General features: G+C 45.1%; 1 protein-coding gene across 4 annotated transcripts in view; it reads right to left on the bottom strand.

The window, feature by feature from the left end:
• The window catches only part of LOC137570993 (uncharacterized), a 65,893-nt gene that overhangs the window by 35,718 nt on the left and 13,688 nt on the right, over positions 1-16,487 (bottom strand). For 3 of the 4 annotated variants that reach the window (XM_068279705.1, XM_068279698.1, XM_068279709.1), the window contains exons 2-3: positions 5,766-5,895; positions 4,799-5,017 (exon numbers count right to left, since the gene is read on the bottom strand). In XM_068279705.1, the coding sequence (XP_068135806.1) occupies positions 4,799-5,017; positions 5,766-5,891 (345 nt within the window). In that variant the 5' untranslated portion in view covers positions 5,892-5,895. Of the gene's footprint in view, positions 1-4,798; positions 5,018-5,765; positions 5,896-15,443; positions 15,524-16,487 lie in introns of those variants that run through there. The other variant, XM_068279691.1, reaches the window with a different exon arrangement.

The following is a 16,487-nucleotide window of genomic DNA, read 5'->3' as shown; positions in this document are numbered from 1 at the left end:
GACCGGACTAACCAGGGCCGGAACGAGGCATAGGCTGGAGAGGCTCCAGCCTCAGGGCGCAGTGTAGGAGGGGGCGCATAATTCATTCAGCTGACATTCCTAATTGTGTTTGAAGCAGAAAGAAATAAGAAAAGGGGATACATGGCAGTGACTGCAAGCCATATAACTAGATATTTAGGTGTTGGGGAGGTTGTGGGCCCTGTGGCGCCTCTTAGTCTAATAGCAATCAGTGTGTGACGATTGAGGGGCGCACTTTGGTGTCTCAGCCTTGGGTGCTGGAGGACCTTGTCCCGGCTCTGGGACTAACATCAAAGCATCAGCCTACTTAAAACTGTACTACTTGGCCTACCCCTACCTGGGTTGTGTACTAATGAGTTGTGTGATCATAATGAATAATTTTGCTTTCATGATCACAATCTTGTAACTGTGCATGCGCAGAATGCTTCCTACCAGTGCATGCACCGTGTCTGTAACCCTGCCGGGTCAGAGCTTTTAATGAGTGACAGCTGCACAACTTAGGTGGCTTTGAAGACACTGAGGGGCTTGAAAGAATAACGAGGGCTGGAAGATGCCCGAGGTAACTGAAAATCAACTTTTTTAGACTAGGTGAGGTGTGCTTTAAGTAAGTGCAAACGGTAGTAGTCCATGTAAGCAAGTAATAAGATTAACCGCTTTTAGAATTCCGTTGGTTGAAATCTATATCCTGCAAGTGGCTGAGCGGCTCTGACAGGATGTAGATTTCACCTTCCCCACCACTCGCTCCTGCCGCTAATCGTATCACTCTCTCCCCACCGCCGTTCACTCACCCTGCCATCTATACAACAGAAGAGCTCTGTGAGCCTGTCAGGAGCTGGTTTCATTGGCTCCTGACAGCATGACCACTGTAAGCCAATCCTATTGGCTTACATTGATGAACAGAGTCAGCAGCCAATGAAAGTGGCTCCAGATCGGAGCACAGGGAGAGGGGCCTGCGGTGATGGGAGAGTGGTGCGACCGGCGAGAGCAATGCGTATGTACGGCGATTCGTCTGTAAGCGCCGTTTTGTAGTATCAGCAGTCTCTGGTCCTTAATGGAATCAAACTAAACGGATGAATGTATATTGGTCCATAATAAATCATTGTAGTCTTCGACCCGATCACACTGAAAGGGCATACATATAGTTGGCAAGCACTTAATTACAAACTAATCATTCTGCACTTATTAAAAAAAACTTGAACTTGTCGGGTTTTGTCTGCTCTCCAGTCTGTCAAAATGCAGGGCAGCAGACATAAGGGAACATTCACAAAGCAACGTTAAGATTGCAGTGCGCAGGAAGAGCAAGGCAATTTTACCATTACTTACGCCAGTTATGTAGCATGAGTTGTGCTAATAGGGCAACCCGTGTCACCTTGGTAATGCACGTTGCCCGTGTATGGCTCGCCATGCTAGTTATTAGTTGTCTGGTGAATATGCCCCATAGTGTGAACGGGGCCTGAGTATCAAACACTCATACTCCGTACACATTAGAGAAAGGGAACTTTTTGAACAAAGACACTGAACTACTGTTATCAAAGACATTTGTATGATCCTGTTTTTTTGTAAGTTGTATGCGGTACCTTGTATATTAACCGATTTATCTATTGTGTAGCGCTGCGTAACATGTTGGCACTTTATAAACACAGTCTAATTTTACTGTAATTTTTAGTTTCTCTTTTAGAGAAACTAAAAATTACAGTAAAATTAGACATGATAGAATGGTATGATGCTTATCACAGGCTGGCTTTGTTCTCCTGGGCTCAATGTAAGGGTTTGTGTACACAGGAATTTATAGTTTGCATTTGAATTGCATTTCTAAAGCACTTTGCATGGGGTTTTAAATGTAGACTTTGGATTTTGAATGAGATCCACAAGAGCAGTGTAAACGTGAGAGTTTTTAATTGGATTTCAAATTTGCCCTTTGTGTTCTGTTTTTGTAAACGAAAAGCATCTTGTTATCCTATATTTAGCATACTTTCATGATTGCTAAATTTAAAGAGAACCCGAGGTGTGTTTAAAGAATGTTATCTGCATACAGAGGCTGGATCTGCCTATACAGCCCAGTCTCTGTTGCTATCCCAAACCCCACTAAGGTCTCCCTGCACTCTGCAATCCCTCATTAATCACAGCCATGCTGTGAGGCTGTGTTTACATCTGTAGTGTCAGTCTCAGCTGCTCCCCCGCCTCCTGCATAGCTCCGGTCCCTGCCCCCGTCCCTTCCCTCCAATCAGCAGGGAGGGAAGGGATGCAGGCGGGGACTGGAATTCTGCAGGAGGCGGGGAGAGCAGCAGACTGACACTATAGAGATAAACACAGCCAGCTCTGACAAGCTGTTTGTCAGCAGCGTGGCTGTGATTTATGAGGGATTGCAGAGTGCAGGGGGACCTTAGGGGGGTTTGGGATAGCAACAGAGGCTGGGCTGTATAGGCAGATCCAGCCTCTGTATGCAGATAATATTCTTCAAACCCACCTCGGGTTCTCTTTAAGAGCTAGATGTGTCAAACACAAATAAAATGCCTTTTTAAATGTGAGCATTCATGTATGCTGTAGGAGGGTTGGAAAAATCCCACTTTCACTGACAAAAAGGAATTATTTCACTACATCTGTACATATTTAGCAAGGATTTTGGCAAAGATTATTTCAGATGTCATGGTTATGTTTTTCTGCACACAGACATCCACAACTATGCCAATGGCTCTGTAACCAAAAATGACAGATGAATACAGTATATCAGAGTTGTGTATATATATCAGAGATCTGCTGTCACCTTAAAGGATACCCCAACTGAAATGTGACATAATGAGATAGACATGTGTATGTACAGTGCCTAGCTGTAACGATCGGTGAAGCACAGAGAGGATCTGATTACCGGTGATCTGCAGTATCACTGGGAATACAGATATATACCAGATTATAAGTGATCTGCAGTATCACCGATAATCCGATATACTAGCTAACCTCTGTTCACCTGAGTAGAGTGTAGTGTTTGGTGTAACAGTAACACTTCAAGGACTAGGCCTTAGTGCAGCAAGGAGTACTGCACAGCTTCCTTCCGCAGACCTGAGCTCTCCAAGACGGGAGGAGTCAGACTGACAGTAGGAAGGATAGTCTGAAAGTAACCCTCAGGACGAAGGGTCGCTAACAGAGCAAGGAACCGCCTCTAACGGTAAGGTCGGTTCTCGAGGTCAGACAAGCCAGGTCGTACACACACGGACAGATACAGTACAAGATCAGAAGACAAAGGCGGAGTCTAAGTACAGGCAGGGTTCGGCAACGGGGTATCAGATATATCGAGGTACAGAATCAGGAGGCTGAGGCGGAGTCTAAGAACGAGCCGGGGTTCGGCAACAGAGTATCAGAAATATCGAGGTACAAGATCAGAGTTCAGGAGGTTAGTCAAGGCAGGCAAAGGTCATAACAGATAATCACAATCAAACTAGTACTTTAGCTATCAACCGAATCTAGCTAAGTGTAGGATTACAGCTCCAGCTGGTCCCGGCACACTTATGGATCTGACTACGGATCAGGGTGCTCCCACATATGTGATCGCAACGCCAGACACCAGAGAAATGACCAGCTAGCAGTATATATACACATGTGTTTCCCCAGCACCTCCCTAAGTGCTGGACCAATGAGGAGTGGAGTCAGAGTCAGCTGACCAGCCTGGTCAGCTGACTCACTACTGGTTGCTATAAGGCCTGCCTCTCCGCGCGCACGCGCGTCCTACGAAACCTGAAGGGACTACGAGTCCCAGCCACCGCAGCCCTGCTCTGCGGTGTCTCCACAGCGGGGACATACGCGCCAACCGCCGCGTCAGATGCGGCGGCTATGCCGCGTTCCGCAATGCCATGCACGGGGGCAGCCGCCTCAGTCTGAGTGGAGGCGGCTGCCTCCCCGTGCTTGCCCATATCGTGCGCGGAAAGAGCCGCCTGCCGCTGACTCCTGGCGGCGGCTCTTCCGCGATTTCTGACACTAGCACACAGATACCTATGCTGTGTTCCTTTTTTTATTTTTCTGCCTGAAAGAGTTAAATATAAGGTATGCAAGTGGCTGACTCAGTCCTGACTCAGACAGGAAGTGACAACAGTGTGACCCTCACTGATAAGAAATTCCAACTATAAAACACTTTCCTAGCAGAAAATGGCTTCTGAGAGCAAGAAAGAGGTAAAAAAGGGGAATTTCTTATCAGTGAGGGTCACACTGTAGTCACTTCCTGTTTGAGTCAGGACTGAGTCAGCCACTTACATACCTGATATTTAACTCTTTCAGGCAGAGAAAGAAAAAAAAGGAACACAGCACAGTTATCTGTGTGCTAGGCATTGTACATACACATGTCTATCTCATTATGTCACATTTCAGTTGGGGTATCCTTTAATAATCCAAGAGAAGTACAGGAAATGTGTAACATACCGGTAGTTCCAAAATATGGAGCAATTGCACTTCAGATCTATGCTACCGTGCTGTTTTGCTTGCAGCAAAGTGTGGTGGACTGGAAGTAATACAAGTCTATGTCGACGCGTGTCAATGTGAAAACCCGTTGCAGTTTTATGCGTCGCTCATGCGTGGAAGCGTATTTTTTGCAATACGCTTCCGTGCACAGGATCAGATTGGCCACAGGATGTGATTGTCGCTTTCTGCTTGGCCGGCTGCCAGACGGGGATTACCGCGTACTAACATGGTAATCCAGGAAGGCATGTTTTTGGCTGTTGCCAATCTGCAGTGTGAAGCTAGCCTGAAATGAATGTACAATTTGTCTGACAGAGACAGCTGGTTTACACATCACCTGAATTCCTTGAGCAGAGGACAGGAGGGCTTGGTGAAAACGTTCAGTCTGACATGGTGCTGTATCTCCAATATCTACATGTCTGTTGTGCAATCTCCGGGGTACATCTGCTACCTTCCAGTGTGGATCATCTCGAATATGAGTGTTCTCCAAAAGAAAATCTGGATAGTTGTTATTCAAGTCAAGCTGCACCTTTCGTGCTGTTCGATGCCACAGGATCTACACACATCAAAATGACAATCCAGAGAACATATACATAATCCCATTTTTTTAAATTCTTACATAAAAACAATTGTATAAATGTTGATACTTTATGAAAACACATGGCCACTTGAATTCTTGCAAGCTTAGAAATAAATTAAAGTACACCAGGATTTCTAATTTCTGCCAATTTAAGCTTGTGCAAGTCTATGGACTAGTATACAAGGACCTTTGACTTCAGTTCATTTTCCTTTTACGCTCAATTTGACATCAGTTCATGTCCTAGCTATACTAGTTAATAGGGAACTGGGGTTAACCTAAGGTCAGCCTGAACTTGAACATTAAACAAACTGATCAACTAACAACAGCAGTTTTCCGATACAGAAATGCAATTTCAATTTACATTAATCCTGGGGAACTGAAGTCAAAGATTTGTGTACATATTTACCATATAACAAGGACTTCTAAAGAGAAACTGAGGTAAGAGTGATATAGATGCTGCCATATTTTAGTTACCTGGCTGTGTATCTACTTTTAGCCATAGACCCTGTAAAAGCATGCAGATTAGGTGGTCTGACTCAAGTCTGACTGGATTAGCCAATTGCTTGTTTGAGGGATGTGACTCACTCAGACACTACTGGTGCCAGAAGATCAAAAGGACTGCTAGGCAACTGGCATTGTTTAAAAGGAAATACATATGGCAGCCTCTATATCCCTCTTACCTTGGGTTCACTTTAAATGCGTATCTGACTTTAGAAACACTTACCTTATCAACCTCATCATTAAACGCTGTAATGAGTTCAGTAAGGAAATGCACTGCCTCAGGGGTCAGCAGGGTATGGAACTCACTTTCCAGGCCAGCTGGAGGGTCACTGAGATCCACATTCTCCATTTGTCTGTGAACAGTCATTAAAGTCAAAAAAAGCAAACAGTTAAATTGCATTCTAAGGTCTCTAATTTGCAGCAGATGTATCGACAAAGAATAGAGATCAACTATAATGGGTTACTGTTCGCAATTCTGCCTACTTACTGTAATTTACCAAACGATCTCTCCCTGTCACGATCTGCATCTGCTGGTAACATCATGAACTCTATGGATGGACTTCCTATGTCTCACCAGCAGATGTCACCAATCTCTTCAGGGATTGTGCAGCCTGAACTGCTCTCTGCCCACCAGCAGAGGTCTCTATTTCCAGAAACATTTCTGTTACAGACTGCTAATGAAGGCAGGTCTGGGATCACATGGACATTGTCACCTGACCTCCCAGCACACCATTTAACCAGCTTCAGCAGACCAGTTCAGTGCTAGTTCTTCAAACCTGTTTCCTGGACCTGATCCCCGAGTTCTAGCCTTCCCTGATTCAGTCTTGTTACCTGCCGTGTATGACCTTTTGCTATTTCCTCGACTAATCTTTTGCCTAAGCGATTATATCTCTGTATGATTTCCTGGTTTGACTCTGCTTGTATGACTATCCGTTGCCTGTCGATATCTGCTTTAGCCGCTTTGTTTATGTATATATTGTATATAGTTTGTGTGTATATATATTAACCAGGTTCCAGGGTTTAGTGTGCACACTAGTGATATATGCTTAAGGCTGCCTTGCATATTCACTATATGCAAGGAGCACTTAGTCCATATATATCCCTGACTATTACTAGTCCTGTGTATGGTTTCCTTTTTGCAGTTGCATATCTTCTTATTTTTGCCTGGTTTCCGTGCATGAAGCTAATGTACGTTTGATGCTATGTGCTTAATTTATGTTGCAATAAACCTTGTTATTTTTCCCTATTCCTGGCCTGAGTCTTGGTGTATTTCCACATTAGTGACTAACCTGCAATTCCTATGCACTGCATGTGATGTTTTATGTTACCAGTGCATTGGTATCGTAACAGAAGAACTAGCCATACACTGTCACTGGGAAATACCAAAACTCCATTGTTGCAATCATGATTGAAATGAATACTAAGCAACTTCTTGAATTCGCTGCTTTAGCGAGAAATAAAAGGAAACTCTGTTACCATATGTTTGCTGATGACTCCTATGATGATTTAAAACAGTTAATTTTACAGGTTCAATCCTACATCAGAGAAAAAATCTTTCCTTATGAGTTAGAGGATTTCTTGTCTGTATTACAGGAATGTTGTTCTGAAGCCCAACCAAGTTCAGTTAATTTTTCCTCCTGCTCTCAGCCGCCAGTACCTGTAAGAGTTAACTTATCAGACCCCATTAAAGATCCAGCTACCTCTTGGAATCAAGCCAGATCCCTGCCAGTAATTAAGCAGACTAAGCCAATTAAATTCAATCATAATCCTGCTGCTTCCATTAATACTGAACTTGCATTTGCTTCAGCTATGGAAGTTGACTGGACCATCCAGCATAATAAGTATTATTCCCTGCTTGCAGAGAGAGACAAATATGACTGTTATAAGAAATTGTCAACATATTCCCATGAAGAGTTAATGCAAATAATTATGCATGTTAAATCTTTTATGCAACAGGGCAATATAGCAGAAACTGAGGTGCAATCTTTATTGCAGATTCTGCAAACCCTTGTTACAGTAAGAGATCCTTCTACCACCTGGACTCAAACCAGAACCTTACCAGTTTTTCACAACAAATTCTCCACAATAACAAACCAGACCAAACCAACTCAAACAAATTCAGTTCCTGCTACTCAGAGTAATTTATCTACCCCCACCAAGAGTGATTGGGATCCCCCATTCGGAAAGTGGGAAATTGAGGCTTTAAATGATGAATTAAGGTATGACTGGGAATCATTTTCTGATTACTATGCAACAAAAGATGCAAAGTTTTTGTCTGCCTGCATTAATTCTGCAACAGCTCTAATCAATATGAATGTTTGTACACGTGACTTTGTGGCCCCATTGATTGATGCATGGGAAAAGATTTTGCATGCCAATTTTCCTTTTGCCGATGTTTCTAACAGTCAGTTTGTGCAGCACTCAGTAACCAATGGTAACCTTGTCAGTTCCAGTACCAAGTTTATTAACTTTGATCCAGTATTTCAGCCTGAACAAATTGATCATATGTTTGCTTATCTTAAGAAAGACAGGGATCGTTTTCTTGAATTTTACTTAGAAAAGGGGGATCTGTATGTGTTGGCATGCATGCGTGCAGTTCAATCTATGGTTGATCATAAACTTTGTAAGCATGAACCTGCCTCTGCTTTAATAATCGCTTGGCAAAAGATTCTGTCTTCCTATTCCCATGTTTATCCTTCCTCTATTAACTCCGTACCTACCTCTGACCAGAACTCACCACCTACAGCAGCTAAAACCCGCTCCAGAGACTTTAATTTGTCTTCACCTGTGATTCAAAAGAAACCTGTTCCTTTGCAGACAGCTATTAGATCCACACCCTGGTCATTCCAGCATCCAGCAACCACATACATAGACTCTTACAAATGTACGCCTGCCTCCAGACTAGTTCAGAAGATAAAGGCAAGACGCAAATATTTTCCTACATCTTCCATCCTTCCAGTTACCTCCGCAAGGACTACAACAGCTATGTTGACAGCTTCTGCAGACTCACAAACCGTTTCTTTGCAGAAACAGGTGCCATCTGTATTCCAGCCTGCCGTTCCAGCTGCATCCATCACCTCTGCCATGCCTGTGCCTGCCACCTCTGCCATGCCTGTGCCTGCCACCTCTGCCATGCCTGTGCCTGCCACCTCTGCCATGCCTGTGCCTGCCACCTCTGCCATGCCTGTGCCTGCCACCTCTGCCATGCCTGTGCCTGCCACCTCTGCCATGCCTGTGCCTGCCACCTCTGCCATGCCTGTGCCTGCCACCTCTGCCATGCCTGTGCCAGCCACCTCAGCCAGGTCCCTGTCTGTAGGCTCAGAAGCACCCTTGCCTGTCAGCTTGCTGACCCCTCTGTCAGACGGTTTTGCGGTGTCTCTGTCGGTCGGCTTGGCTGTGTCCATGTTGATCAGTTTGGCAGTGGCCCAGTCGGACAGCTCGGCAGAACCCCTGACAGCCAGTTCGGCGGTGGACTCTCCACACGTACCAGTGGATCTCATGCCAGTTGTTCCAGCAGAGTCTCAGTCTGCCGTTTCAGCAGAACCGCACACTACAGCTCAGCCGAAGGCCCAGCCGGATGCTCGACCATTAGGTCTGTCAGCTGCCCGATCTAAGGTTCAGCTGATTGCTCTGCCGAAGGTCTTGCCAGCTATGCAGCCAGTGGTCCAGCCAGTCGCTCAGCCAAAGGTCCAGCTTTCTCAAATCCCTGCTGATGTTCATTGCCCTCTGACTTCTGCTAGAGCCCAGACTCTCGCTAACATTCATTTCGCACAGGTGTCCGACACTGAGTTTCCACTGATTTCCACTGTTTTGCAGTTCCCACAGTCATCCACTGAAATCCAGACACCAAAGACCCCTGTTGATGCTCTGTTTTCACAGGCTTCCACTGAGGCCCTGTACTCATTTACACCTGCCGAGACCCATTTCTCCCGATGCTCTGCTGAAAGTCAGTCCCCACAGTCTACTGCTGAGGCACAGTGCACACACATTCTGGCTGATGGTTTATTCTCAAACATTTCTGATCCTCCGGAGACTCTGCATTCATTAACTAGTGCCCAGCCTTACAAACTTTTGCCTGAGATTATCCAGTCTGATGCTTTGCCTGCCCTACTGGTAAATGACTTTCAGTTTATCCATCCTGATAGTGTCCAGTCTGCTGTTCCTGCTCCTGATGACCTAGAGTCTGCTGTTCCTGCTCCTGTTGCCTCCAAGTCTGCAGTTCCTGCTCCTGTTGCCTCCAAGTCTGCAGTTCCTGCTCCTGTTGCCTCCAAGTCTGCAGTTCCTGCTCCTGTTGCCTCCAAGTCTGCAGTTCCTGCTCCTGTTGCCTCCAAGTCTGCAGTTCCTGCTCCTGTTGCCTCCAAGTCTGCAGTTCCTGCTCCTGTTGCCTCCAAGTCTGCAGTTCCTGCTCCTGTTGCCTCCAAGTCTGCAGTTCCTGCTCCTGTTGCCTCCAAGTCTGCAGTTCCTGCTCCTGTTGCCTCCAAGTCTGCAGTTCCTGCTCCTGTTGCCTCCAAGTCCGCAGTTGCTGCCGATGCCCTCCCGTCTGCTGCTTCTGCCGAAGCCCTCCCATCTGCTACTCTTCTTGAGGGTGTTTTGTTCTTCCTGTTGGTATCCAGCTTACTGTGCTACTCTACTATGGATCCAGGATTCTTACGTGTGTTCTGCCTATTGCTTCTCCAGTTGGTTTTTGGTTTCCTGCATTTCCGAAAGGTCTCCAATTTGCTTTCTTGCTTGGTGATCTTAAATGTATTCAGCCCGGTAACATTTGAGTTCCTTCCTTATCTATTACTGCACAGTGTTCTGACCAAATTACTACCTGCCTTTTTGCCAAGTGTTTCCTGGGATCCAGGTGGGTGTGAGTTCATGTGGAGCGTCCAGAGGCCGCTCCTTGAGGGGGGGGGGGTAATGTCACGATCTGCATCTGCTGGTAACATCATGAACTCTATGGATGGACTTCCTATGTCTCACCAGCAGATGTCACCAATCTCTTCAGGGATTGTGCAGCCTGAACTGCTCTCTGCCCACCAGCAGAGGTCTCTATTTCCAGAAACATTTCTGTTACAGACTGCTAATGAAGGCAGGTCTGGGATCACATGGACATTGTCACCTGACCTCCCAGCACACCATTTAACCAGCTTCAGCAGACCAGTTCAGTGCTAGTTCTTCAAACCTGTTTCCTGGACCTGATCCCCGAGTTCTAGCCTTCCCTGATTCAGTCTTGTTACCTGCCGTGTATGACCTTTTGCTATTTCCTCGACTAATCTTTTGCCTAAGCGATTATATCTCTGTATGATTTCCTGGTTTGACTCTGCTTGTATGACTATCCGTTGCCTGTCGATATCTGCTTTAGCCGCCTTGTTTATGTATATAGTTTGTGTGTATATATATTAACCAGGTTCCAGGGTTTAGTGTGCACACTAGTGATATATGCTTAAGGCTGCCTTGCATATTCACAGGGGCGTCTGTGCCATTAGGCAACTATAAATTTTTGCCTATAGCGCAGTTGGTGGCAGTGGGCGCTCCTCTGTGCGTCAGTGTTTATTTATTTATTTTTTTTCCTTCTGCATTCAGCCAGCCAGGTCGGCGCCGGCTGTGACAGGCAGCTCAGCCTGTGCCCGGCGCCGCCTACTGGTCCGCCCCCTTCCTCGAGTCTTCTCCATTCAGAGCCTCCGAGTCCGAGCAGTTGCAAGCCTGCACGCACGTTAGTTTATATGTGCTGTGCAGACAGTGCGTGCTGGCTGCCGCCTACTGGTCCAACTCCGCCCCCTCTCCTTCTCAGACTGTGCTGATTGCTGAGCGTGCGATCGCAGCACGCTGATTTATTTACACACTCGGCGCCGCCCCTAACTCTGCCCCCCGCCTGGCTGTCACACGTGGGTAGAAGTCTAGAAGAAGTGACGCACCAGGGCGGCTGGCTGCTACATGCAGAGAGAGGCGACACCGGCTCACAGAGTCACAGTGAGTGCCCTCTGCTCTGCCTCTGCTGCTCGCAGCTATTGATCATTTTTTTATGCCCCCCTGGCTGGCCCTGGGAAGGAAGGAAGAGGAGCCGAGGGAGTTGCGCGCCACAAGGAGGTCGGGACCGGAGGTCGGGATAGGAGGAGATCGTGACAGGAGGAGATCGTGACAGGAGTTCTTCTGACTAGGTGAGTAAATGGGTTTTTCTTTTCAGATCTGCTTAAGGATTTGTGCATATTGGGGTCATTTCTGCTGTAGGATTGTGCATATTGGGGTCATATCTGCTAACGATTTGTGCATATTGGGGTCATATCTGCTAACGATTTGTGCATATTGGGGTCATATCTGCTAACGATTTGTGCATATTGGGGTCATATCTGCATATTGGGGTCATATCTGCTAACGATTTGTGCATATTGGGGTCATATCTGCTAACGATTTGTGCATATTGGGGACATATCTGCTAACGATTTGTGCATATTGGGGTCATATCTGCTAACGATGTGTGCATATTGGGGACATATCTGCTAACGATTTGTGCATATTGGGGTCATATCTGCATATTGGGGTCATATCTGCTAACGATTTGTGCATATTGGGGTCATATCTGCTAACGATTTGTGCATATTGGGGTCATATCTGTTTTATAATGGTTTTGCGGCTCCCAGTTTTTTTTCTCTTTTCGGAAATGGGCCCAAGTGGCTCTTTAATTCTTAAAGGTTGCAGACCCCTGGCATATAGCATCATGCCTGCTGCGTGTGGGTTTGGGCAGTCTCAGAGGGAGGGAGACATACATGCTGCACAGTGCACAGAGTGTGCGCACACAGTCTGCAGAGGGGAGACAGACCCTCATAGTGAGTGGCGAATGGCGTGCCCCCTCTTAATATTATATGCCCCCCTCTCCCCTGGCTGGCCCTGAGATTTCGGGGGGGGGGGGGGGGGGGGCGCCACAGGTTTTCTTGCCTGGAGTGACAAAGTGGCTAGAAACACCCCTGCATATTCACTATATGCAAGGAGCACTTAGTCCATATATATCCCTGACTATTACTAGTCCTGTGTATGGTTTCCTTTTTGCAGTTGCATATCTTCTTATTTTTGCCTGGTTTCCGTGCATGAAGCTAATGTACGTTTGATGCTATGTGCTTAATTTATGTTGCAATAAACCTTGTTATTTTTCCCTATTCCTGGCCTGAGTCTTGGTGTATTTCCACATTAGTGACTAACCTGCAATTCCTATGCACTGCATGTGATGTTTTATGTTACCAGTGCATTGGTATCGTAACACTCCCTAGTGGCAAACTAATCTTCAAAACATCCTTCTTGTACTTAAGCATTACACATTTTCTTATTAGAGAACCCAGCATGCTTTGTGAAATGAGTATCACAGATGCACTAAGAATGAATAGGGTTTTTTTCTACATGTAAAAATGCATGGAATTTAACTGGTATAAGTTGCATATCCTCTCTACTGACATGTTTTCCTCCTACTTGCGAGGAAGCCTGGACAGGTAAAGTATAACTGCACGGGGCACCAAGGGGAATACATGTATACTGGGGGAAAGCGGTCGGGGGCAGCAAGGTGATGAGTTGGGGTCACTATGCCGATTGCCGAAATATTTCACGCTGAAATCAGTCGGGAATCAGCCTGCGGTTTATGGTGGCCAACAGTTGTCTCTCCTATCAGATTTGATCAGAGAAAGATCTGTTTATTGGGCGATCGGCCGCCAAAATCAGGCTGTATACTCCTGCTTCATAAAAATATCTCACGGTAAAGTTACTGTCTGTGAAAGAGAACTTTAAAGGACCGCTATCATGAAAAAATTAAAATGTTAAATACATATTTATGTTACGGCCAGAACCCGAAGTTTGGCCACTTTGCGTTCTGGCCGGCCACTTCGGGTTCTGGCCGGCCAATGTGTGAAGTGGCCGCGGCGGTGCGGCCAATGTTAGAAATGAAATGATTCCAGTAAGATTAATGTATTTTCTGGCCGTCTCGCTGCGGCCAAATGTTTCAAAAGTGAGTTCATTTCATGAAATTAAGCCGGCAGCAATGTAACAAATGAAGCCCCTGGCTTCAGCTCTCTCTCCTCCCCCTGCCTCTCTCCTATACAATACTGGGCAGCCGGCAGGGACATGCGTGTCCCAGAGTCGTTTGTCACAGCAGGGAATCCTGCTGTTCGTTCTTGCAGAGCAGGTGCTGGCAGAAGCAATATCTGCAGCCTCCCCACTCTGCTGCCCTGGCGTGACGAACGACTCTCGGGGACATTCATATCCCCGCCGGATGCCCGTAGGAGAAAGAGAGAGAGGCAGGGGGAGGAGAGAAAGCTGAAGCCGGCGGCTTCATTTGTTACATTGCCACCGGCTTAATTTCATTAAATGAACGCACTTTTGAGGCCAGAACATACATTTATCTTACTGGAATCATTTCATTTCTAACATTGGCCGCACTGCCGCGGCCACTTCGCACATTGACCGGCCAGAACCCGAAGTGGCCGGCCAGAACGCAAAGTGGCCAAACTTCGGGTTCTAGCCATTTATAAGAAGTACATTTCTCCCAGGGTTAAATGCACCATAAATTACCCTTTTTCCATGTTCCTGTCACATACAATAGGCAGTAAAAATGTGATAGATCTGACAGGTTTTAGACTAAATGGGGGAGTCTCGGTTATTTTTTAATTTTTAAAGCACTTTCTGAACAACAGTTGCTCAGTCCAATTGCCAGAATAGTGTGCAGCAAATAGAGGCAGGCTGTCATCTTTCTAGGAAATGCTTTTGTAAAGCATAAAGAAGATACTGAGAATCCCCCACGAGGGGATGGACTAGTCCAAAACATTTTATATGTGTCAGATTTTCACTATTTACTGTAAGTAGCAACATGGGAGAAAAGCAATCTATAATGTATTTTAATATGGGAGAAATCTATATAAGTATATGTACACATATATTTTACATTTTAAAATGTTCACAACAGTGGTCTTTTAATTCAGTTATGTGGGGAATAAAACAACACATACAGTACCAGCTGACAGCTCATCCCTCAGTGTCAGTATTAGAAGCTTACTATATCAGAATTGGTCATACATTATATATTCATACAGGTGCATGGTCAGGACCTGGGGACTGAGTTCACGATAGACAGGGGTTTACTATAACAGTTTACTGTAACAAGATTCTATTGTATAGCTTTACCATAATTCAAAGGTTTCCCAAAGTGACAACTTTTCAGGCTGTATATTATCGGTCTGAACAGCTTACCAAGAATAACAAAGCAGACTATTTATGTTTTCTGTTACCAGCCAATATATAAATTAACCTTCCTAAAGTCATTGGGAACCTAGGAAAAAAAAATCAACCAGATACTTACCTAATGAGAGGGAAAGCTCTGGGTCCTATAGAGGCTTTCCTGTCCTCCCCTAGTCCCCTTGTTGCAGCAATGGCTCCCCGTTTGAATCCCCCGCCGGAGGAGGCTTCCGAAGTCTTCGGGAGCCGAGTGCTTTGGAAGACAGGCTGAGCTGTACTGCGTATACGTGAGCGTGAGAGAGAGCGTGCTCACGCAGGCCCAGTATGGAGCCGCTTGTCTTCGGGAGCACTCGGCTCCTGAATCCTCCTGCGGCGGCAGAGAGCAGTATTCAACCAATTGGGGGGAGAGGGGGTGACAGTGCTGGAACGAGAGATCCGTGAAAGTAGCAGGACCCAGAGCATTCCCTTTTTTTTCCTGGTTCCCGATGACTTTAAAAGACATTGCAAGTATCTTCTGTTTTAAGAAGACAAATATATATTTAGCAAAGCTTTTTAGTAAGAGAGCCTTTAAGCTACTTGTAGTAGTCCCTTAGAAAATCGTAATGGTTCTGGTTCGCCATAAGTCAACTGCATGCTCTATAAAACAAATACCTAATAAAATAGTTTAGAGAATGTAGAACAATTTATCCAGTAGACAGATACTCACAGAACTTGCAGAGGAGATACTAACAGTGCATCTGTAGACCTGTATGCAAGCAGCTCAGACAGGGGATTGTGCAGTGTAAGTTCACTCCTATCAATATTTAACAGTGATGCCCTCAGACTTTGATCTGTGGTTTTAACGTTTTTGCCAAATTACCAGTGCTATCCATGCTATGTGAGGTTGATTATACTCATGTGAGGCATTTGTGACAGAAACCTATGATAATAAGAGCTGGACAACGTAAATTACAATTTGGGCCAATAACATTATATTATGTAAATGTACAAATGTTTTATGATTGTTTCTGATCTGAGTATCATAAGGGTAGACAGATTACAAATATTCTAGGTTTGCATGCAAACAGAAAGCGGCTGGAAACCAAAACATACTCTGCAGCATTTGTTTGGCTCAGTTCCAAGTTATATATATATATATATATATATATATATATATATATATATATATATATATATATATATAAATTTTTTTTTTCTTCAGCAAGCATAGTACTAAAGAATCCAAATACTGTATAACCTCATCAAAGTACACAGCTTTGTTAGGCATTATTGATAACACCACGTGTGGTAATACCATAAGGTTATGTTGAGAATACTATACTACTATGCCTATACCTAGTCTTTAACGTTAGCGTGCAGTGTTCTCCCCGGACTCTTTTAGCCGTGTGCTCCACCTAGATAATTTTGAGCACCCGGCTAATTTTGGTGAGCACCCGGCTGTCATCGGCTCACCTCCTCCTATGCTGTAAGCAGAGTTGCACGGGCCCTGCATTGCTCTGTCGCGCCCAACCAACTGGCGTGTCTGACCTCTACTTATAAGTATATATTTCAGTTATGGCTCTCATTCTGGTATACAGTGCTGGAGTTACCTTGTATCAGATTTTTTTGTGCCTGCATGTTCTTTATGTACTTACTTTGCATTTATACCTGTGTGGATGTATTACACCTTGTGGACCATGTACTTTATGCTGATGTTTTATATATGTTAATACAATTTTAAATAAATAAATTATAAAAATAATAAAAAATT

This window comes from Hyperolius riggenbachi, chromosome 1 (assembly GCF_040937935.1).
Source record: "Hyperolius riggenbachi isolate aHypRig1 chromosome 1, aHypRig1.pri, whole genome shotgun sequence".
Lineage (NCBI taxonomy): Eukaryota > Metazoa > Chordata > Amphibia > Anura > Hyperoliidae > Hyperolius > Hyperolius riggenbachi.
The sequence above is the reverse complement of the archived record's forward strand: the minus strand, read 5'-3'. Positions and strand labels throughout refer to the sequence as shown.